At 52.8% G+C, this 23,368-nt stretch overlaps 1 protein-coding gene across 2 annotated transcripts in view; it reads right to left on the reverse strand.

Moving 5' to 3' along the window:
- Positions 1-23,368, reverse strand: part of Rapgef1 (Rap guanine nucleotide exchange factor 1) — a 91,044-nt gene that overhangs the window by 9,398 nt on the left and 58,278 nt on the right. Inside the window, exons 12-18 of one of the 2 annotated variants that reach the window (XM_032902934.1) lie at positions 22,344-22,496; positions 10,664-10,921; positions 9,784-9,879; positions 8,118-8,203; positions 5,189-5,300; positions 3,734-3,809; positions 167-251 (exon numbers count right to left, since the gene is read on the reverse strand). In XM_032902934.1, coding sequence (XP_032758825.1) covers positions 167-251; positions 3,734-3,809; positions 5,189-5,300; positions 8,118-8,203; positions 9,784-9,879; positions 10,664-10,921; positions 22,344-22,496 — 866 coding nt within the window. The remainder of the gene's footprint in view (positions 1-166; positions 252-3,733; positions 3,810-5,188; positions 5,301-8,117; positions 8,204-9,783; positions 9,880-10,663; positions 10,922-22,343; positions 22,497-23,368) is intronic. The other variant, XM_032902935.1, reaches the window with a different exon arrangement.

Below are 23,368 nucleotides of genomic sequence, written 5' to 3' on the forward strand. Positions count from 1 at the left end.
CTCCATGAACAGGCTGGGTGCAGCTAACCTGGGAAGGGCTGAGAGCCCCAGGGCTGATGGCACTACACAAGCTTGGTCACTTCAACATGCTCAGCCTCAGTCTCCTCAGTGACTGCTGCGGAGACAGTAAGTCACCCAGGCCGAGGCCGCAGGCGGGGAAGGATATCGGCACTGCAGCTTCTTGATGAGCTCCTCAGGGCTGATGAAGGTCCTGTAGGTGGTCAGGAAGGCTTCACAGTACAGTACCAGGTCTGCAGGGAGCAAAGAAACCATGTAGGCAAGGCTCAGGGTGTGGGCTGTGCCTTACAGCATGGGCATCATGAGGAGTCCTCTCCAAGAGCCTGGCCAGGGAGAGCCAGGGAGGGTCCTAGGTCTGTCATCTTACAAGCATGGGGGGGACCTAGCTGTGGGAGGGCCTGAGGCTCAGTGCAGAAAACAAACTTCATTTACTCAGGGACCCCTGTGCTGGTAAGGGGCAGAGATCTAGGTATAGTGGCTCTGGATTGTGCCACCCCCAGATTAGCACAGATGCTGCCCCACGGCCCAGTGGCTCACTGACTCCTCACTGCTATGGGCAGAGAGAGCAGTCCAAACTTGCCAGCCAGCAGGTTCTTGTTAAACCAGAGGCAGTATTTTAGATAACAGGATCCAGTAATTAAACAATTTGGGGAAATTCTATTCTAAGTCCCCAGGGGCGGCTGAGGTGGCTGTGTGCTGAGGCTCAGTGGTACCTTGCTGCTCACAAAGGGTAAGGGCGGCTGTGACCCCCAAACCCAGTTGCTGGAGGCCTCAGCCTGGTAGCACCAGCCTTCCAAAGGGAAAGGGTGTTACCAGCTAATGACCCCTGCCTCTCTAAAGTCCTAGAGCCCTGTTTACTGTTGTGACATTTCCCATGCTTAGACAGTAGGCATAGGATGTCATGGGAGACAGAGTGGGCTAGCACAAGGATGGCTGTGCTGTACCACACTGGCCCTGGGAAAGCTCACTGCATGGCTGGTGCAGCACTGTAGTGTCTTGAGTTTCACTTTCCGGGTGCAGAGCATCCTCCCCGACCTTTTCTCATACCTCTCCAATTGCTGGGGTGGAGGGGTCTCAAGGCCCTGAGTGGCATGTCCTGCCATCACACTGTGCTTGCATTTGATCCCTGTGCTGTGCTCAGCCTCACAGCCGTATTCTACCCAGCCGACTCACTGTTCTAGAAAGAGCAGAGCTAGGGCAGCTGTCTCTGGAACCAGGGTGCAAATGCAGGGAACTGCCAGGAGCCAGTGGCCTCTTGCAGGGTGTGTTCTAATGTGCTGGTGAGCACCAGGCAGGCAGGTAAAGAAACTCACGTTCGCGAAAAAGAGTAGGTCAGACTTGCCGGGCAGCAGTGACGCACACCTTTAATCCCAGCACTTGGGAGGCAGAGGCAGAAGGATCTGTGAGTTTGAAGCCAGCCTGGTCTACAGAGTGAGTTCCAGGCCAATGTGTGTCGGGGAGGGAAGAGTATGCCAGACACAAGGATGGTGGTGCTGTGCCCGGGCTTGCTGGACTAGAGCTCTTCGCATAAGCTGGTTGTGGGCTCTGGTTTCACCTGGCGTGTGGGTGGGAGCTGGAGCCAAACGCTACAGTGCTCACAGGGCTGTCTTGGTTAAGGCCCCCTTGTCCCCAGTGGCCTTCAGAGGAATGGAAGCTTGGGGGTCAAGTAACAATTTAGGACACAGGTCCCAAGGAAGGGGCAGGATCTGAGCTTGGGCCCAACATCCCCAACCTGGCCCCGTCCACACTTCTCACAGTGCCACCTGAGAGAAAGGCTATGTAATGACAAGTGTGCCATCCTTCCTGCTTACCTGTCTAAATGGCTTAGCCCTGCTTGTCACAGCTGAGCCATGAAGCCTCCCAGGGCCTTTGAGTCACTCATATACCACTGGTGCAGGGAACCACCTGCCTGAAGAACTTTGCCATCTGCCACGGGCACTGTGTCCACTCTGATGTAGCTCAAGGCCTCTGTTTCTGGTAAGACGCCTAGGTAACGCCAAATCTGATTCTGCAGGGACCTCAAATCCTATTGAAACTTCCGTTCAAAAGTCTTCCTCCAGCAGACCCAATGGGAAGACCAGAAAGCTTTTGGGTCCCTGTCAGAGAGCCCTTTGGCCTGGCTACAGCTGGCTGCAGCTGGCAGGGCAGGGGAGTTAGCCTTACATGACTAGGCCAGAAGGCAGCCCACATCCTAGCCCCACTTCTAGATAAAAATGAGGTGAAAACGGCTACTTTGCCAGGATGTCCTGAGGTGCTACTGAACAAGCCCTGGACACTGCCTGTACCTCCACCCCTAAAAGGTCAGGAAACCAAGGCCCAAGAGAACAGGCTGTCCCAGAGCTGTGAGGTTGTGGCAGGCTTCCAACAGTGTCTGAGACTGCCTTCCTGTCATGGCTAGGAGAAAAGGGTGAAGATGGCCGAGGGTTCAGATAAAGGTAAGCTTGTATGAAGGCTTCCCCTTTCAGTTTCTGCCAGCTAAACGGTTTTTACACTATTCTCTTACTTCAGAATTTCATAGAACTTTGTATTTACTTTGGGTTCTAGTCATTTAAAACAAACAAACGCAAGCTGGTTGGGTTAGGGTTTTAAGTCTAGGGTGATTTTACCTATAGTTTAACTAACTTTTCAGAATTTCTTTTCCTTCCTTCCTTTCTAGTTTTTCTGAGACAAGGTTTCTCTGTGTAGCCCTGGCTGTCCTCTGTAGACCAGGCTGCCCTTGGACTCACAGGGATCTGCCTGTCTCTGCCTCCCGAGCGCTGAGGATTGGTTCCAGGGTCTCTCCATACAGCCCTGGAATCTTACAGATCTGCCTGCTTCCCAAATTCTGAGATTAAAGGCATGTGTGAGTATGCCCTGCCCCTTTTAAGTCCTTTAGAAATATGTAGGCAGAGGCTCTGTGGAACACACCCTGTCTCAAAAAAGAAAAGAAGGAAAAAGAAGAAGAAGCTGGCTGTAGCATGCAGTGGGCTCAGCAGCCTCCTGGAGGCGGGCGGGACAGGGCGGGGTAGGCCTTGCCCGACCTGGGCCACTGGTGCCTTGCTCTGAGACCAGCTCACGGAATGCCCAGTCTCCTTCCATACAGAGCTTTATGAATGGCTGGTTCTTCTGCAGGCACAGCCTACTTAACAAGTGATTCCCAGCCTAGGCCTGGCCTCTGCCTCTCAGCCTGCTCAGATGGTCAGGATGCAGAGAGGATGGCAAGGTTGGGCCAGGTCTTGGACAACAACTTTTGTTCCTAGGAGTTTGTTAGTTAACTATGTGAACTAAATATGTTGAAGAAAAGAATGGCTCAACTATAGGGAAGGGTAGAAGGGGCTGCCCTGTGCTACTGTAAAGGGTATATTTTAAAGAAAGTGTCTGACTCCAGGTTTAGCCTTCTGAGTACCAGCATCCTAGGTGCGTGCCACTGTGGTTGCTTTAACTTTCATACCATGGTCGAGCATGTCATTGTCAGTGGGCTACCCTTGGAGCACACAGTAGGTACCACTGACTGTCCTCCCCTCGGGAGGCTCGTAGGGCCAAGGGCATCATTGTCTTGCACCAAGAGAGGACATGCCTGGTGCAGTTTTGACAGGATCAGGGTCTCCAGAGCCAGCCTCTCCTTCCTCTTCCCTGGTACCATCAGGCCCAAAGTTCAACTCAGAAAGATGGCAGTACAGTGGTTATGTGATGCCTTTGGTGGGACACAAATCCAGCACAGTGCGAGCTGCCATACCTTTTCTGTCTGTCTCAGTAGCATGGACCAGTAAGATGTCTCCTGAACCTCCACGAACATCTGGTCCATCATCACCCTGGAGTAAAAGAGCATGAGGCAAGGCTGAGGTGATGAACTCCCCATGCTTCAGGGTCCCCGAGCCCCTTCTGTTCCCCTCAGCTCAGCAGCAGCAGCAGCAGCACTGTGCACACAGACAGCATCTGCAGCCACCTGCTCCCATGGATTCTGTAGATGGTACTGGGCATTAAGGAAGCTGTCCAGATGCTGTGAGCACCAGGGTACATCACTTTCCAGAGGCCACATGGGGTCAGAGCACTATGGTTTCCACCCTATCTCCACCTCGTGGCTCACCCCGAAAGGTGAGATTCCAGAGGAAAAAGGCAGTCCCTAAGCCTAGGAGACAGGAAGATGATATGCAGGCTTGTGTCTCTCCACACCTGCAGCTACCTTTGGGTTTAGCTCCTTTCCAAGGTGGAAGTAGGATTCATCTGCAGGGACATACCCCACAGGCTGCTCTCAGGAGGACTTCACTAGTAGAGTGTAAAACATCACAAGACTGCTCATGACATAGGATGTTTACAAGGTAACCAAACCCAGCTGCTAGTGGAAGACCAACTCTTTCCACAGGCAAACGAGTTTTAGTCTGGTCTAGTGACGGAGCTGTAGGTGGGGCTGGGACTCTGAGGAAGACAGAGCCAATGTCCTATCTGCGCACCCCATGGACAGATATTTCCATCTGAACTTCAGAGTTCTGAGTGCTCTGGGCTTCCCACCCGGGACAAGGTTGGCTATGTTCATGACCCTGTTTTCCAGAGGAATTTAGCTTTTCTTTCTGCAGAGGTTCTGCCTAGATTCTGCTAAGCCTACCAGCAGCCTGATGGCCTAGGAAGCTGCTCAGGATGGCCCAGGAATTGCATAGGGGAGTACCTTTCCTATGTCTGTATGTTACAACCATCAACCCAGTCCCCAGATGCAGAGCTACTCAGGGGCCGAGATGTCCACTAACCCAAGTTCCCAGAACGTACAGAGAAGAGGAAAGCTCTTGGGGCCAGTTTCTTCCTCTCTCATGACATGTCTGGGTGTTTATCACTAAGGCTCCTCAAACAAGGCACAGATCAGCATCTATGCCCCATTTTCTTAACGGGCAGAGACCAGAAGAGGGAGGGGCTGGCTGTGTTACTAAGAGCACACACATGCCTCACACTGCTTCTTGTACAGGCTACACTGAGCCTTGCAATGCCCTCAGAAGTACCTGCTTGAGGCTCAAAGAGGCTTTGTAAGGGCCAAGTTCACTTCTGGAAAGAAAGGGACAGTGAGCTTTCTCCAGGAGCCCTTTTTAGCTGGGACCCAAGAGCTGAGGCGCTGCCTGACTCAGGTCTCCCCACTGGAGCATTTCTCTGCTTCCCCTTCCCTCTTGGTTGGTGGTTATAAGATCCAGGTTTGGGGAATCCTCACCTCTTGCTTCAGTGTCAGCCTGGCCATGATTTCATTGTGGTCAATGAGGGACAGTTCATCCACTTCCTCTTCTGACTGGGCTGACTCCAGAGCATCCAGTGACTTCGGGGACCTGGAAGGAAGAATGGTTGGTGCGGAAAGTGTCAGACACACCCCAGGTTTCCCAGTCCCTGGAGGTCTTTAGGTTGAGGCAACACAGGTGATGGTTAATCTTAATTGTCAGCTTAATGAGACCTAAGGGGACTCAGGCCTTTGTGCATGTCTGATTAGGCTAGGAGGGGTGGAAAGACCCATTTACTGTGGGCGGCACCATTGCCAGGGCTGGGGTCCTGGACTGTCTAAAAAGGAAAGAGTGAGCTGGGGTTGGGGATTTAGCTCAGTGGTAGAGCGCTTGCCTAGCAAGCGCAAGGCCCTGGGTTCCGTCCCCAGCTCCGGAAAAAAAGAAAAAAAAAAGTGAGCTGAGCCCCAGAAGTCATTGCTCTCTGCTTCCTGACTGCATGCAGTGACCACTGCCTCGAGCTCCTGCCGCTGTGACTTTCCCATCACTACTCACTGTGACACTGAGCTGTGAGCCCAAACACACCCCTGTCCCTTAGGTAACTCAGGCACCTGCTAAGTACAGACCAGGGTGTACGAGCTGCGCATAGGCAAGCTGGGAACGGCAACCATAATGTAAAGCTGGAGCTGCAGCAGGGCCAGGTGACAACTAGACTCCTGGTTTTGCCTGGGGACACTTCTGTTCTCTGAAGCTGGGGGTAAAGGACTAGGCTGTTGAGTGAAAATGGTCCCCTGCGCTCTCTAATGGTTTCGGCTGCTCCTTGCCCAGCCCCTTCACAGACACACATGGGCAGCACTTGAAGGGAAGTGCAGTAAGAGGGCCACAAGGAGGGAGGCCACATGTCCCTCCATGTTACCCCCAAGCTGTGCTTAGCAGTAAGAAAAACCTGGGACCTAGCAAATGTAGTCCCATGTCGTCAAGTGCTCAATCTCACAAGAGATGGCTTTTAACACAGGCAGCCATTGCACTGGAGAAAGAGGGAGGGCCCTTGCTTTGGACAGACAGACTTAGAGCACTGAACAGCATTGGCCAAAGGAAGAGGTTCTCAGGCTACATCCAGAGAGACATTAGCCAGGCTTTGAGTCTTCAGAGGGCACTACCCCCCGCCCCCCACACTCTCAGAAGCAAACGTGTGAGAGTCAGTCTTCTCTCCAGCACTGGGTCCCTGGCAGCAGTGTCACACACACACACACACACACACACACACACACACACACACACACACACACACACACACTCAGAAGCAAACGTGTGAGAGTCAGTCTTCTCTCCAGCACTGGGTCCCTGGCAGCAGTGACACACACACACACACACACACACACACACACACACACACACACACACACACACACTCAGAAGCATACGTGTGAGAGTCAGTCTTCTCTCTCCAGCACTGGGTCCCTGGCAGCAGTGTCACACACACACACACACACACACACACACACACACACACACACACACACCAGAAGCAAACGTGTGAGAGCAGTCTTCTCTCTCCAGCACTGGGTCCCTGGCAGCAGTGTCTTTGCCCACTGCACCTCTTTCTGTCCCTCAGGACACATTTTCTCTGTAGCTGAGCTGGAGGAGCCATGGGTTAGCACCAACATCCCCCGGGCTGGAGAAGAGCCACACTCTGCTGCTCTTAGGAGGCCTTTGCGTCCCGGGAGCTTTCTGACTAGCAGTGTGCTCGTCTTTCTAACCATTTCACCTGCAGGTCTGCTGAGCTCCAAGAGTAGTTCTTGGGAGAGTCCTCCCTCAGGAGGTGGGTAACCTGAACATGACACCTGATTCCAATGAAGCAGGTGACAGGATCCGCAGGCTGCTTTGGCCTGGCACACACAAGCCTTTCTGGCCAGTGTTCTACTAACACTTGAGGACAACCCAGCCTGGAGGAGTCATCAGACAGACCCATGACCATGAGAATCCAAGAGCAGACAGGATGCAAGCCTGTCCAAATGGCTTGCAGGTCTTTGCTTCTCTTGTCTTTTAAAGGCAAAACAAAAGGAAAAACAAAACCCTTTTAGTGCTTGCCCTAGGCCTGCCACTGATCAGCCAGAAGTCACTTTGCTCTGCTAAGATCAGTGAGGCCTCAGGTGACCGAGAAGCCAGAGTACCTGGCACATTTCACAGGAAGTGGCATCGTGGGGATGCTCACTGGCAGGGAGGCTGCTTCAGCCTGCACTAAGTGGTCCAGGGAATGAGCTACACTTCTGCAAGCCTGAACACACTGAGACCAAGGGAAGGGACAGGTGTCTAAAGGCACTGCAAATCTGTGGGTCATAAGCCAAAATGTTACAGAAGGTACTCTTAGGAGGGCTGGCCTGTGGCGCAGTGTTAGAGTCCTGCCCTGGAGGGAGGAGGAGGAGGAGGAGGAGGAGGAGGAGGAGGGAGGAGGAGGAGGAGGAGGAGGAGGAGGAGACTGAGATGTCTGGGTTTGCTTTCCAGAGCACATGAGGGAGCCTTTTCTGTCTCAGGTGACAATGATGTTGTGATCACTGTTTCCACTTCTCAGGAGGGTGTGACGGTTATGTGGGACTGAGGGTCACAACACCTGTAAGCTCCTTTCAAAATGGCTTAGCAACACAACATATGTATTTATGACTGGAAATGCCCACAGTGACAGGTTTGTGGGTGGGAAGGTCTTTCACACTTCCTTCGTATGGGACAGTAGACAGCACAGGTGCCAGCAGGAAGGCACACCACACCGTGCGTGGCAAGGCCTCAGAGGGTGGGTTATTAGTGGCCATTCAGTTTCTTTGTAGCTTTCACGCTGAGCACTGACAATTTTGAGGATCAGAAAGATAAAAGACAGACAGTCTCACTGAATGGCTGCGGCTTTTGGGGCCTGGATAGTTCCTGCTCCCTTCTTACCTCTCCCCATTTTCTCTGCTGTCCTTCCCAGATGCACTGCTGACCGAAAGATCTCTGGGATGTCCGTCCTTCCCAGATGGCGGTTCCTGCAAAGAGAAGAATGGAGGCGTTTGGACAGACGGCCTATGCTGGGGTGGTCTGTCTCCTTAGCACTATGGAGCAGCTGGCCGTGGGAACAAGCTAATGAGGAACGGGGTTAATTACTAGAAACACAGGCCCTCTGGAGAACAACACCTGCCTTGGGAGGGGGAGGTGCCATTCCTTCTACTGTCTATGGCCTGCCAGTCGGGGTGCAGACACTGTATCCACTCCCTGAAGTCAGAGTGCTGAGTATCTGCACGCCTCTCCTTCACTCTCTTCAACAAGCTACCACCATGCCGCCATTCCCCGCAGAAACTGACTGCCAGGATATCCAATGGCAGAGTAGACTTGAACTCTTAGGAGGCTATCTGCCCCCCAAGCTTCTATCTTTAAGCACTACACCCAAACTTCCCCGACTTCTTACACAGTCTTCAGGGCTATGACCCTTAACCAGTGACAGGCTGTTCAGAAGTCCAGCTGCCCAAACTCCGAATGTAACCTGTCTTGGGCAGACTTGCTGCCTCTGTACCCACTGACAACACACGTCTACGATGTTTCTGGGCTGTCCTGGAAGTGGTGGTGAAGAAAAAGGCCTTGTGAATCCTGGGACTGTCACCAGGGACAGCATAGTGGGGCTGGCACTGCAGGGCAGAGAAGGCCGTGGGGCCTGGGCATTGACTCCCTGAGTTCGGTGCTACTGGTGACACAGGTCACCAGTGGGTGGGGAGCTGGTTCAACTCTCACAAACAGGACCAAATCCCACTGGAGGGAAGCTTATGTTGTGCTGATGTCTGGGGGGGGGGGGGGCGGTGGCTGCCTTGACATAGACATTGGAAAGCCCTAAGGAATCATGGCATGACTATTCATGGGATGGCCATGATGTGCAGTCTGGGCTTGCCAGGGCGGTGATTCCTTGTCCATGATGACCTGACCTCACCCCTAGAACTTCTCATTCAATCTCCTGGGGACAGTGACCTCTGACTTCATCTCCCAAAGGAACTTCTCATTCAGTCTCACATGATGGTGACCTTTGAAGTCTCTCAATTTGCCCGTTTTGCTAAAGCCAAATTTGGAAAGCTGCCTGCTCAATAGAAGGTTTGCAATGTGAGGCCACCATCTGGGCAGTGGCATAATCCAGGCATGGACCTCCAGAACCCAGCAAGGAGCCTGCTCTCAGGAGGGACAAGTGTAGATATCCAGCAGGGCTCCCATCACTGGCCTTGCTTCCTTGGGAGTAGCTGAGGGCAGCAGGGCATGCTGGGAAAAAGGGCAGGAGTGAAAAGCATCTCTTGGACAGGGGATCAGCACTGAGGGATGAATGGGAAGAAATCCCAGGGAGCAGCTGGGGCTGGGCCAGGGTCCAGTGGTTTCTAGGAGACTCATCAGCCAGGTTCTGAAAAATGCCACACTCACTGAAGCAAAAGCAGGGCAGACCTTGACCTGGAAGCCATGTCCTCTCCCACAGGACGGGTTGGCTTCCAGCAGGCCTACAGGGGCTCAGCCAATAGAAGCAGCTACAAGGGAAGCGACTTTGAGGGGGACAGTGGCCAGCCCATGCACAAGGCCACCCACTGAGGTTACTTACTCCTCCAGAGGGAGCCAGCTCCTCGCTGGTCTGGCCAGAGGAGTACAGATTGACATATTCACCCCCACCAGCTTCCTCACTGCTGGCGTTTTCACTCTGGGGGAGACAGGGTAAGAGGAGAGAAAATGGGCCAGGCCCGAGAGCTACCTCAGTTTTCCCTGGGAAGTGCTTCCCCAGTGCAGAGGGCAAAGTTGCTCTCACCACCTCTTGCTTCTGGCTAGCCAGGCCCCAGTCTCCTGCTGGAACTTCTTCAGAGTGTTTAGAGACATTCTGGAAACTCCCAGAAAGCTGTTCCACGTGTAGTAGGGCCTGTAGGGGTCCCCAGTTTGTAAAATGGCTTGCAGAGGTCCCTAACCTGTAGCCAGGCCTGCAGAGGTCTCCAGGGCAGAGGACAAGAAGCAACATACTTGACAGCTCAAGATGTGGGAAATGTGTCTGAATGTCAGATGCTCTTTGTCCTCTACCTGTCCCCACTGCTCTGTAAATGCAGCTCCTCCCTATGCATTAAGCCCTACAAGCAACCTTACTTTGGTTTCTTCCACTCCACAAGAGTCTAGACCTCTCCACAGACACACAACAGAAAGCTCATATGTTTTCTACCTTATTTTTGTGACATTTATTGTTCTAAATGGTCACTAGTCCAATTCCCAGTGTGATAGGAATTCTATACAAAAGATTTGGTTTTTGTTCTAGAAACAGGTGGATCAATCAGAACTACATTTGAGGTCCCCATAAGTGCCAATCTATTCATGCTTCCAGTGGCCTCAAACCAGCAGCAGACTGGGCTGCTGGATGGAGGACAAGGCCCTCTGTGGGAGGTAGCATTGTTTTCTAAAACCCTGCAGGCCAGCGCACAGACTTGTGCGTGCTGAGTTCTCACCGAGTCAGTGAAAGAGGTTTCGGAAGGAAGGCGGACAGGGTTCCCATGAAAGCTGCTGTCCTGAGAAGACGAGAGAGGCCCGTCCACGGTGCTGGGAGGCGGACTGCTTACGGTGGGCACCGCTAAGTCCGAGCTCTGGGACGCGTGGACAGGTGGGAAATGTGGAGAGGAAGAGGAGGTAGGCGGAAGGAAAGGTTGGACGGAGGCTTGGTGGTGAGGCATGAAGTCCTGGGAGTAAGACCTAAACACAGATTTGTACTGCAGAACCCAGGCAGAAAACACACAAACAAGAATGTGGGAAGGAGAAAACAGACAAGAGAAAAGGTGGTTAGGTCAACTGAGGCTCAGCGTGGTTGGTGTGTCCTATCTTTCCTAACAGGGGCTGCTGGCCATGACAGACAACCCCTTAGACTCCCATGACTATGCTGCTTCCAGAAAGGGACCTGTAGGCTGACAGCACTATCTGAACAGCAGAATAGACAGTCCAAGGACGGGACACCCTTCCCACTCTCCGTGCTGATCACCAATCACAGGAGCCTTTGACGTGGAAAGGATCGGATCCTCTACCAACCCACCTCTCAGGAGCCTCAGGGCTGAACTCTAAGTCACTGGCATTTATTCATTTGGAATCTTCTGGACAACTCTGGTGCACCCCTTCCTTAAAAGACAAACATACCGTCTTTTAAGCTCATCAAACGTACCTCAGGCCCTTTTAGAAAAGGGCAGGAGCCTCAAAAATGACTAGAGGAGTTTTAGCATCTCCCTTCCCCTTCCAGCTCTTTTTTTTTTTTTTTTAAACGTAGTGACTTTACCATCCTTCTAATGTCACCCCAGAGCCACAGGCATGATTCCTCCTACCTCTCATTTGACAGAAAAGTCAGATGGCAGACTGAGAGGTGTCCCTGAGTCTTCATAGCTTCTGAGACCCAAGGAGTATACTCTAAGCCCCCAAACTGAGAGATGTTTGACGCCATTGTGCCTGCTAGAGGTCTGACAGCACACGGCTAACCACTACAGATCCTGGGAGGGCAGTTAGGAGGGAGGCACACTTGGTATTCCTGCCGTCTGCATGTGCCTATCACAGGTGCCAACCGAAACACACACTCGGTTCACTTTTCTGGGTATAGGAGTTTCAGAACCCACGGAAATAAGAAAAAGGAAGGAGAAATGAAGTTTTAAACTGAATGGAGAAGTTAGCGTTTGAATCAGAAATGCCCCCCAGCACAGGCGTCTGTACTGATCACATGTCGTCCAGCTGCCCGCACAGTTGAGGATTCGGTGGGGCCTCACCCGCCGTCGGAGGTGCCTCATCCTCTCTAATCTGGGTCAGCTGTGAGTCTCAACGCAGGCTGCAGATCCCCTGACTACCCTTTCCCCATCCAAGGCATCTATACCTTGTTACTTTTCCATCTGTGTGACTTTGGGCAAGTTCTTGCGGATGAGTGCCCTTATCTTTAAATGGGGTGAGCTAGTTGTGGTGGTGTACACTAGTAAGATTTCCTAAAGGAGCTGGAGGTAGGAAGATCACTAGTTTGAGGCTAGTTTTGGTTACACATTTATTGTGCCAGGCCTGGTGGCACAAATCTTTACTCCCAGCACTCAGGAGGCAGAGGTAGGTGGATTCTGGTGTTTCAGGTCAGACTGCTCTACACAGTGAGTTTCAGGTCAACCAGGGCTACACAGGAAACCTTCTCTCAAAAGACAGCCCACACCCAAGGGGGGTGAAAAGGACACTAATTCCCTCAGAGAGCAGTTGTAGCCAGTCAGTGTGACACTGTCCTGCCAGCCTTCAGCATGGCTCCCGTAAGAGGCCCATACCACCAGCTCACTAGCTGTCCTCTACCCTGTAAGAGCAGAGAGGTTCTTCACAGGAGGCAGTACAGCTGGCTGGATGAAGAGATGCTTAAAAAAATTTACTAGGATTAAAAAAAACTTAAAAATTCATGCACTTAATTATCTGTGTGTATAATTTTGGCCATACTACTGTGCACTACTGGAGGTCGGAATTGGTTCTCTTCTTGTGGGTCCCGGGGATGCAACTCAGGTTATCAGCCTTGCCCCTTTACCTGCTGGGCCATCTTGTTTTCTGAGGGGGACGGATGGGGAGACATGATCTCACTATATAGTCTTCAATGGTCTAGAACTCACAGAGATCTGCCTGCCTCTGCCTCCTGAGTGCTGGTATTAAAGGTGTGGGGCACCATGCTTGGTTACACTGAGCTAGCTTGTTAGCCACCAGTGTAATTTTCTTTTTGAAACAGGGTTAGGCTATGTAGCCCAGGATGGCCTCAAATCTATAACCTTGTCTCAGTCTCCTGAGGGTGGCTGTGTACCACTACACTGGATATTGGTTTTACTTACTTACCTAAATATTTATCTTAAATAATTTCATGGTTTTTGTGGGTTTTTTTGGTTTTTGAGATTTTATTTTATATGTATGAGTGTTTACCTGCAGAGGCCGGAAGAGGGTGTTAGAGCCCCTGTGACTGGAGTTATGGACAGTTGTGAGCCACCATGTGGCATGTTCATGTTTACAAGAACAACAAGTGTTCTTTCTTTCTCTCTCTTTTTTTTTAATAGTGTAGAATAGAGTGTATTTAGGGCATGGGAAGGGGAGTTGGGAAGGGGAGGAGGGAGAGAAGGGGAGGGGTGGGGGGAGAAGAGGAGAGAGAGGAGGTGGGCCAAGAACTCATGGAGGGGAGAAGAAAGGAGAAAGGGAGAGGGGAGGGGAGAGAGGAGAGAGAAGGGGACAGAGGGAGGGGGAGGGGAGAGGAGAGAGAAGGGGACAGAGGGAGGGGGGAGGGAGAGGAAAGAGAAGGGGACAGAGGGAGGGGGGAGGGGAGAGAGGGAAAGAGAAGGGGACAGAGGGGAGGGGGAGGGGAGAGGAGAGAGAAGGGGACAGAGGGAGGGGGAGGGGAGAGGGAAAGAGAAGGGGACAGAGGGAGGGGGAGGGGAGAGGAGAGAGAAGGGGACAGAGGGAGGGGGGGGGAGAGAGAGAAGGGGACAGAGGGAGGGGGGGGGGAGAGGAGAGAAGGGACAGGGAGGGAGGGGGAGGGAGGAGAGAGGGGACAGAGGGAGGGGGGGGAGAGGAGAGAGAAGGGACAGAGGGGGGGGGGGAGAGAAGGGGACAGAGGGAGGGGAGGGGAGAGGAGAGAGAAGGGGACAGGGGAGGGGGAGGGGAGAGGAGAGAGAAGGGGACAGAGGGAGGGGGAGGGGAGAGGAGAGAGAAGGGGACAGAGGGAGGGGGAGGGGAGAGGAGAGAGAAGGGGACAGAGGGAAGGGGAGGGGAGAGAGGGAGGGGGAGAGGAGGGGGGGGAGGGAGAGGAGAGAGAAGGGGACAGGGGAGGGGGGGGAGGAGAGAGAGGGGACAGAGGGAGGGGGGAGAGAGGAGAGACACAGAGGGAGGGGGGGGGGAGGGAGAGAAAGGGGACAGAGGGAGGGGAGGGAGAGGAGAGAAGGGGACAGAGGGAGAGGGAGAGAGGAGAGAGAAGGGGACAGAGGGGAAGGGAGGGGAGAGGAGAGAGAAGGGGACAGAGGGAGAAAGGGGTCAGGAAGAGAAGGGCAAAGAGTAAGAGAGTACAAGTGCTCTTGACTGCTGAGCCACCGCTCCAGCTGCTGGTTTAACTTTTGAGAAGGGATGCTTTGATATGTTGCTCATATGGGCTGATGGGGGTCACACATTGCCTGATTAAGGTGTGCAGTGATCTGCTAGGCCTGGAACCGCAGGACCTCAGCTGTGAGTGGGGATGAGTCAATGGACAGGAAGAGGCTAGAGCAGTGTGGGTGTGGGACAAAGGGGCCTGGGTGCTCCCTTCCCTTCCAGGCCCTGCTCTTAGCCTCTGCAGGCACTGTAGTTACACAGTCAGGCTGGGACAAGAGCCAAGCTTGAGAAGCACCTTTCCAAGGGTAGGAGGTGCCAGGGAAGGCTCCCCAATCACCACAGAGCACGGCTGGCCCTGGGCTGCTCTGGGTGATCTGGGGTGGGGGCTGTTTCCACAGGCCCTGGCTCTGTTAGCCCTTCAGATCATGCTCATCCCCAGGGTTGGGGGAAGGGCACAGATGGTCATCTCACAGCCACCAGCCCCACAGCAGCCTGGAGTCTATTTCTGGATCTGGGGAGTGTTTGGTTTTGTTTTTGAGATCCCTGTGCAGAAGGAATTTGTATTTATAGCCTGAGAGGTGCTGTTTGGGTTGTCGAGTCTGGGGAAGGGGTACAGTGGTGCCAGAGTAAGTGAGCACCAGGAGGCAGGCTGGTTCCAGTGTCAGGCCAGCATCTGCCAGGGACACTGGAAGGCCTGGGCAGTGATGCTCAGAGTGCTGCGGTGGGTCATCTCATTACCTGTGCTGTTGGGGGATGGCACAGAGTGGGCTGTGTCACTTGGATCTGAGAAGGTGGCTCTGCCCATCTGTCCTGACCTGATGGGCTGGGTCCTCAGCCGAGCACTACTGTCCTGACCTGATGGGCTGGGTCCTCAGCCGAGCACTACTGTCCTGACCTGATGGGCTGGGTCCTCAGCCGAGCACTACTGTCCTGACCTGATGGGGTGGGTCCTCAGCCGAGCACTACTGTCCTGACCTGATGGGGTGGGTCCTCAGCCGAGCACTACTGTCCTGACCTGATGGGGTGGGTCCTCAGCCAAGCACTACTGTCCTGACCTGATGGGCTGGGTCCTCAGCCGAGCACTACTGTGATGCTGGGCAGGCTGAGCCAGGTAGGGATGACAGAGAGCAGAGTCCTGACCGAGCTGGGAAAGACGGAAGCAGAGTTGGCTCTTCTGAAAAGATATGCCAATTTTTGGAGTAAAAAAGATAGTGAAGGGCTGGAGAGATGGCTCAGAGGTTAAGAGCACTGGCTGCTCTTCCAGAGGCCCTGAGTTCAATTTCCAGCAACCACTTGGTGGCTCACAACCATCTGTAATGGGATCTGATGCCCTCTTCTGGTGCGTCTGAAGACAGTGATAGTGTACTCACATACATAAAATAAATAAATAAACCTTAAAAAACAAAAAAGACAGTGAAGGCTGATGGGCAACCTGATTGCTTGAAGCTAATTCATTAAAGGCAGAGCCGCCTGATGCTGGCCAAGCTCCAGTGAGACTTTCCCTCTGTTAGTCCTGGCATGAAGCTGTCGGGGTGGGGCCTGTGCTGCCTGGGCAGGGGTCGGGGGTGGATCAGGAGGAGGCCTGAACTCAGTACTGAGGGATCTGATCCATCCTGCAGCTCCCAGTTGGAGGACAGCAAACGGTGTGCTCTGACAGTGAGGGAAGCCTCCAGAGACAGGTCGTCCCTGCACTAAGCAAGCTCAGGAGGGCTAGGTTTTGGGTGCTCTTAGAAATATGCATATGAGCTGGGTAGTGTAGTGGGTGGCCCATGACTTTAGTCCCAGGACTTGGGAGGAAGGGGCAGGCAGATCTCTTGAGTTTCAGGCCAGCCTGGTCTACAGAATGAGTTGCTGGACAGCTAGGGCTACACAGAGAAACCCTGTCTCAAAAAACAAACATTAAAAAGAAAGAAAGAAAAAAAAATATGGACAAGCCACTGCACCACTGCTTTTCCAAAGGTCACTAACACAGTCACAGGAAGCCATTTTCATGACCTGAGAGTCTTCACTTGGACCCTCCCTAGGTGCTGTGCTGAGTACTTGCCCTGCCTTCAGCAGGGTGGCCAGAGCAGCAGGCTAGGTACAGAGTGGAGCTTCAACGCTCCCAAGAGTCACCTGAGGAGACTGCTCTGGTCCTTTGGAGTTGGGATGTGACCATGTCAGGCAGGGAGGTCCTGGGTAACACTGCTCCCCTCATCCCATTTACCAGTGCCCATGCTGGGGCTGTCTTATCCAGGGGCAGCTCTCCTGTTTGAGGCTCTTCTGCTAATTATAGGAACTACATTTTGCAAATGACAAAGCCAACAGTAGTTTCAGAGGCTGATGCTGTGAGCTTCCAGTCATGAGATCTGTCACAGGCCACTGGTCTTTTTTCCTGGCAGGGAGAGGCACTTCTGCAGGTCACCTGAGAGTGACACAAGCATTGGTCTTACCAAGAAGAGTGACACTGTCATCACTCCATATCCAAACAACCTCTAGCTGGTAAAACACACTTCTTGGTGCATTTAATTTGAAAAACTATTTGAAAACTCTGGAAACAAGGACATAAAAGAACAGAATTGTTTTGCCCATGTGAGTTCTGGGTAAGTGGTCTGAGTGTAAAGACAGACAAAGCCACTCCTGACACTATGGCACAGATACCTGCCCCTGAAAATCCTTTCTTCTGCCACACTGCATCTCAGGGTGCTCTGTGTGTCATCAGAGGACAACATGAACAGCGTGGCTCTAAGAACAGCACAATACAGACAAGAGCTGCGCTCGGCCCAGCAATGGTGGAGCTGTTCTCATGGGCCTGAGGCTTTGGCAACCAAATGGCCTCTAGCTTATCTTAGAACTCTTCTTAGATCTGGTAGCTACCTTCAGCAATCCTTGACAACATGAAGGAAGGAGACACACACACACACACACACACACACACACACACACACACACACACCCCTCCAAGGCCAGCAAAGAGGCAGCTCTGATCAGCTACATTGGATCTCAGTTATTTATTTGGCCACAGAATAGCTCATGAAGGCCAACGTGATGGTGTAATCTTTATGACAGATTTGGGTTCTGACCCTGGCTCTGGCTTGACATTAGGAGCAGATGACTTAGCTTCTGCCTCGGTGTCTCCATGTCCTGGGTGGGAACAATACTCTATCATAGACCTATAAGAAAGGTCCTGGACAGGGGTCAGGGTAGAAAGGCAAGAGCCATCTGTGGAGCAGTGTCCTTGGGGATCGTGCCACCACATGGCCCTCCTGGAAGCTGGACTCTGGTGTCAGGTGGAGCAGGTGCTAGAGCAACACTCTTATGTCTTGGCTGGTCCCAGAGCCCTGATGTGCTAAAATGTTGGGGCGCAGAGAGGACAACAGCAAGCCTAGAATTCTAGTGGAGTATGTGTGTGGCTATTTCAAAAGCACAGTTTGTGAAGGCTCAAAGGCAAGCCCTAGTCCACTCACTCGTCCCCAGCATGGTGAAGCAGCCTTATCCCGCCCCTACCTTTCCTGAGCTGGGAATGTGTACATTGGGGCTCTCCTTCGGGGGAGAAGCATGGGAGGAGTGCTGGTGTATGGGGTAAATCCACCCTTCGAGGAGGCTTTACAGTGAGGTGTAGAGCGGGGTCTAGTCTGTCTGTGCACTCAGGCAGCGCAGGCCTGCAGTACCTGGGCTTTCCCTAAGGACAGAAAAGCATAAGGTGAGTTACCGCAAGGCCCATGGCTTATTTCAAGGGCTGGCTGGGGCCTCAAAAAACCATGTGGGTGTTTTCCTGGAGCTGCAGGATGGAACATTTCACCACAGAAGTAGGGCATTGGTGGAGCAAAGCAGGCCATGACTGAGGCAGCAGAGGAGAGAAACATGCCAGCTCCAGGTGAAAGGCTTTGCCACAGTGCAAGGACCCTGGGGCTCTGTGGACGATGAACATGGGGCACACAGGGTGTTCATGGAGCCATGCGCAGACCAGAGAAGAAACGGTAAGTAAGGTGAGTCAGGAGTGGGTACTCACTCACCACCTGCTACACACGGGCTTGGAACTCAGAGCCTGGTGTTAGACAGACGTCTGCATAAAAGGTTAGAGACCCTGGGACCTGGGACATGTGCTGCCAACCTCCAGGCAGTAGACAGACTGCTTATAAAGTGGGGTTTCACAAAACAAGTACTTCCTCCCCCGGAAGGGAAACCCTCCTGATGTTAACTAACAATGCAAGAGACCTTTCACAGAAACCCAGGAAGCCTGGCAAGCCCAGGGAACAAGCCAGCAGGGAAGTGGCCCTAGCAACACCCATCTGGTCCTGGGTCATTGGGCCTTACTCCCCACCCCCACTCCACATCCTTTCCTTTCCTGTGTGTGATTTAGCTTTGCTTAGGCCAAGAAGCGAGTAGACAAATGGTATAGACCAAGTGAGGGCTGGAGTGGCGACAAGCTGCCTGAGCCTGTCTTCATGACCCATCATGCGCACGCCTTTCTTGCCCACCCTACTACCCTAATTCTCTCCCTCCCTGGTTCCTGTTTGGTTTTTAGAGGTGGTATTGCCCACGGTGTCTGTGGTAGCTTTTGGGTGAATTTTCAGGGGTAGTTCATGTCCATAGACATGGGCATATTGGTGGAGTTAAGGAGCCAGCCCTACATATCAGGAGGAGGCTCTGGCTATATCTCTGGCCATAGCATAGAAGCCAAATGTTTACGTGAGGCCTAGGTCTTCTGAAGGACACACGTCTGATGCCTCCACGCCTGGATCTAGCAGCTCAGAGAAAGACAGGACTGTCTGAGCCCAGAATGCGATAGCAGCTGCTGTACAGCCCTTTTTAAAGCACTGGGGTCCAGGGTGACATACACTTAGCTTTTTTTTGAGGGGGGCAGGGTGAGGGATTCAAGACAGGGTTTCTCTGTGTAGCCCTGGGTGTTCTAGAACTTGCTCTGCAGACCATGCTGGCTTGAACTCAGAGAGCCTCCTGCCTCTGCCTCTGGAGTATTGGGATTAAAGGCACACATCACTACAACCTGGTCATGTTTAACTTTCATATTTCAAAAATTTTGTTTTAAATCATGAGCATCATTCTGGGTAGGTATTTGAGCATAACCTCTCAGAGTGAAACCAGCCAGCTATATTACTTATCCAGAACTGGATGAGAAAGAAACCAGTCCACAGTCTAGCATCCCAGCAGGCCTCTCGGTGGCAGCATTTGGAGTGGTTGCTAGTAAAGAAAGGAGGCAAGACAGTCTGGGGGATGGGAGAGGCGACTCTCTACTGCCCATTCCACAGTATACACAGGGACTGACCATCCTTGTGGTTACCAAGAGTCTGAATGCTGTCACTATTGCACAAGGGCAAGGTACATACGGACCCAACTCACACTGTTCAGGACAGAGAAGAGACTTGCAATGGGATGACTGGGACACAGGTGTAGGGAAAGCTGGGAGCAAGGTGGGCAGTTCCAGAGCTGAGTGACAGTAAGTACACCCTAAGCAGCTCACAGGGTGGCAGAGCCTGGAAAGCCATGGGGGGGAGAGTCTAGGGCAGGAAGAAGTGCCTGCATCTGAAGGCTCAAGCTTGGCAGCTTGGGGCAGGCAGGGGAGGCTCCTTCTCACACATGGACACAGCAGGTGTGTGGCGAGATGAGGCTACTGTCAGGAGGGCCAGGCCTCAGCAAAGGCTACTCCTGGCTTCTTATCTTTCTTTCTTTAGTCTCCCCCTCATTTTTTTCAGTACCAAGCAAGTTTAAATGACCCCGAAGACACAATTTTCTTGGTTGGTGTTCAAGTCATCAGGAGCGAAATGCACATCAGGAAAACAGGACCAGGAAAACAGCTTTAGGCAGGTTGTAGCCTTTCTAAGGACCAACTCCCAGACTCAACCAATACCAAGGGTCCCACTGGACAAAGAAAGGCTAGGACCTGCTTTGCCTGGGTATGGCCCTGAGGACACTTGGGACAGCTGGAACTGCACTCCATTGGGACCTGTGACACATCCCAGTGCTCCTGCTCTAAGTGGCTCTTCAGAATGGCTCCTGGCCACTGTCCCTGAAGCAAGGCCCTGGCTTTGAAACATGTTTGCCTGTCTTTCTTTGTCTTTTGTCTTTCAGACCCAATTGTCTTTTAAGCTACCTACTGACCAACTTCTCACTCCCAAGTCTTTCTGCTGTGTGCCCTGGTATCACTTATGCCTTGATTTAACCCAGTCTCTCAGCTTATCTGACTCTTGACTGAACTGTGAGCTGCTCCCACAGAGCACCCACTCTCATCCTTGTAGCTACCCACACCTGCTTTGATCGAATGGTGGAACCCCATGTCTAAGCTCCTCCTAGAGTTACCCAGGGACTGTGTAGAGCTAGCAGGACACTAAATCACCCGGTGGGCTTTGCCCTCTCACTGACACCCGCTCTAAGCATTTAAGCTGTTACCATGGTTCCTGAGCCTCTTCCCTTCATTGAATGACACATCCCTTTAGTGTGGGCCCTTGGGCTCTTTCCTGGAGCTGGAGCTAAGAATACAGAGTCACAAATGTAAGATGCCTCAATATTCCACAACACTGACACACTCAGACCCAAACCTAAGAAAATGCCCTGTCTGCAATTCTGTAGCAAAGAGGCCAGCTTGTCATCCACAGTCCTCTGCTAACAGCTCAGTGTGTGTGTGTGTGTGTGTGTGTGTGTGTGTGTGTGTGTCTGTGTGTGTGAAAGAGAGAGAGAGAGAGAGAGAGAGAGAGAGAGAGAGAGCGAGAGAGATCGAGAGAGAGCGAGCAGTCAAGGACCAGGATTGTCTTAAACCAAGCTCTGCACGGTCTCTGGAGGGGGCTTGCTAGAGGTGCCTTCTGGGGAAGGCAGGGTGTCCGTGTGGTAGGGTAGAGGTGACTCAGCCTGTCCCATGTACCCAGCACTGCTGAGCACCATGAGAAGTGAGGCTCCATACTACAGGGTAGTCCTGAAGGCCTGGGCATCGAGCTGCAAACCCCAGGCAAAGGTAGAGAGCAGACAAAAAACAAAGCGGGAGCCTGGGCAGGTTTTAAGGTCACCCATTCAAGCTCCTCTTGGGAGCTGAGGAGTGGGTGGCTGAAGTGATCTGCCCTACTCCCGAGCACAGGCTGAGAAGCAGGACACACAAAGCCAGAACTCAAGAAGGGCACTGACAGCTTCTCCACTCCCCATGTGCATGGTGCTTCATGTGGTTTGGTATGGTCCTCTCAATCACAATGTGGCCTCAAGAAGACTGAGGGCCAGGGACGAGTCAATACTTGAGCTCAAGCTGCTCTCAAGAGAGTGGACTTGGCTCCATTCTCCCCCTGAGCCTCAACTGAGATCACAGGAGTAAAGGTGGCTGCTTTGGCTCTGGGGCAGATGCAGTCTTCAGAAAGCCAGGCCTCCTTGTGTGTCACCACTGAGCTGTCTACAGACTGGTCTAGTGTTCGTCACACTGTCCCAAGTCAGTCCTCCCCTTAGGAGCAGGGTCCCCTTCCCCTTCCCCCCAAACTGTGATCTGTGTGATCCTACTGAGTGGCTGCCATGTGTTGACCCTGAGTCAGGGCACCTGACACTTCTCCATTTGTCGTCTTGAAACCCTGCCAGCTGCTACAAGAACAAGCCTAGACCAGCCTGACAGTGGTGACAAACTAGCCCAACTGTCCTAGCTCCCAAGATGTCTGCCTGGACAGATTCACACACCATCCCTAACTTGAGTCCTGAGCAAAGACAAAGGGTTACTGCTCTAAGCCACAGGCTCTGGGGTGGCTGTTTAACAGCATGAGGTAAGCATACCTGCTCCTCTCTGCCCTGCTTCCTACATGGACTGTTCCCTCTTCAGTCTAGACACAGGGCCCTGGGAGAGTAGAACACAACAGAAGAAAAGGCTGCGCTCTGTACCCTGTCGTACTCCAGGCAGGACAGCCCACACTTCCACTCCCAAATCCCTAACCACAGTCCCCAAGGCCCAGGGAAGCAAGTATCCAGATTCTTTCTGCAGACAGACAGGCAGGGTCTGCGGAAGGACAGACTGGTAACAGTGGCGGCAGCAGCAGCAGCAGCAGCAGCATCCAGGAGCACAGGCCTCAAGCACAGACTGCACAAGTTTCCAAGTGAGGAAGAGCAGGGGTAACTCACCGAGGGCACAGGCAAGCTGCCGTGCCGGTTGAGAAAGGAGTTAGACACGGACACACTGAGGCCCTGAGCGGCACTGCCGTCCTCGGGGGTGAAGGCCACTTTAGTTTGCTGGACACAGTGGGAGACAGAGAAGGAAGAAGCAGCATAGGAGGCCTGCTGGGCAGAGGGCGAAATAGAAGGCAGGGAGGAGGAGAAAGCAGAGAATGGTCAGCACAGGCATACGGCTGTGGAGTCTAACTAAGACCGCTCAGGGCTCAGGGGTATCTCACACGGATGGCTGCCTGAATGAGAGGCCTTATGGGAGGCTGTAATGCCAACCTTCAGAGGACAAGTGGGCTGAAGCCACACAGACTTGGGCTTGTGTGGTCATTCTGGATTCAGAGCTCAGACCCCAGGCAGTCTACCTGTGCTTGAATCTGGGCTCCATTAGAGACCACCTACTGGCCTTGGGCATTTCTTAGAGAGCTTGGTGGTCAGGGTCCTGGAAATTGTGGGGAACTCTCGACACTGGGAGAGGATTAAATGAAGTGCCATGCATAGAGCACTGTGAGTCTTGCCTATCACTGTATGTGCACAGCCCCTGCATTTGTGTGCTGGAGAGAGGACACAACTAGCAGCTAGCACAGCCTGTCCTGTGGTTGGTCAGGCTCACCTGGAGCTGATCTCCAGGACTTTGCGTAGCTGTGGCTTGGGGATATGTTCTTCTAGTTCCCAGCCACTCTTTATGGACAGTGGGGATATCAGAACTGTGGGGAGGACTGTGTGTACTTGAACCTGACTGGGGAGGTCCCTAACTGGCTGATCTCTCTCCACACTGCTGCATGGTGGGTGGGACAGGCTGCCTCACGTTATATGCTTTGAATGGTTCTGTTCCACATTCTTGTGAGGAATCTGCCTCCAGCTGTCCAGAATCTATGGACTTCTCACTATAGAGATGCCCAGGGAAACTGACAGGTCACAGAGGAGCAACCTCAGTACGGAGTGGTCAGCACTAGTCCCTTGGGCCTGCATGCCTACCCAGAAAG

The sequence above is a fragment of the Rattus rattus genome, chromosome 5 (assembly GCF_011064425.1).
Source record: "Rattus rattus isolate New Zealand chromosome 5, Rrattus_CSIRO_v1, whole genome shotgun sequence".
In the NCBI taxonomy this organism is placed as follows: Eukaryota; Metazoa; Chordata; class Mammalia; order Rodentia; family Muridae; genus Rattus; species Rattus rattus.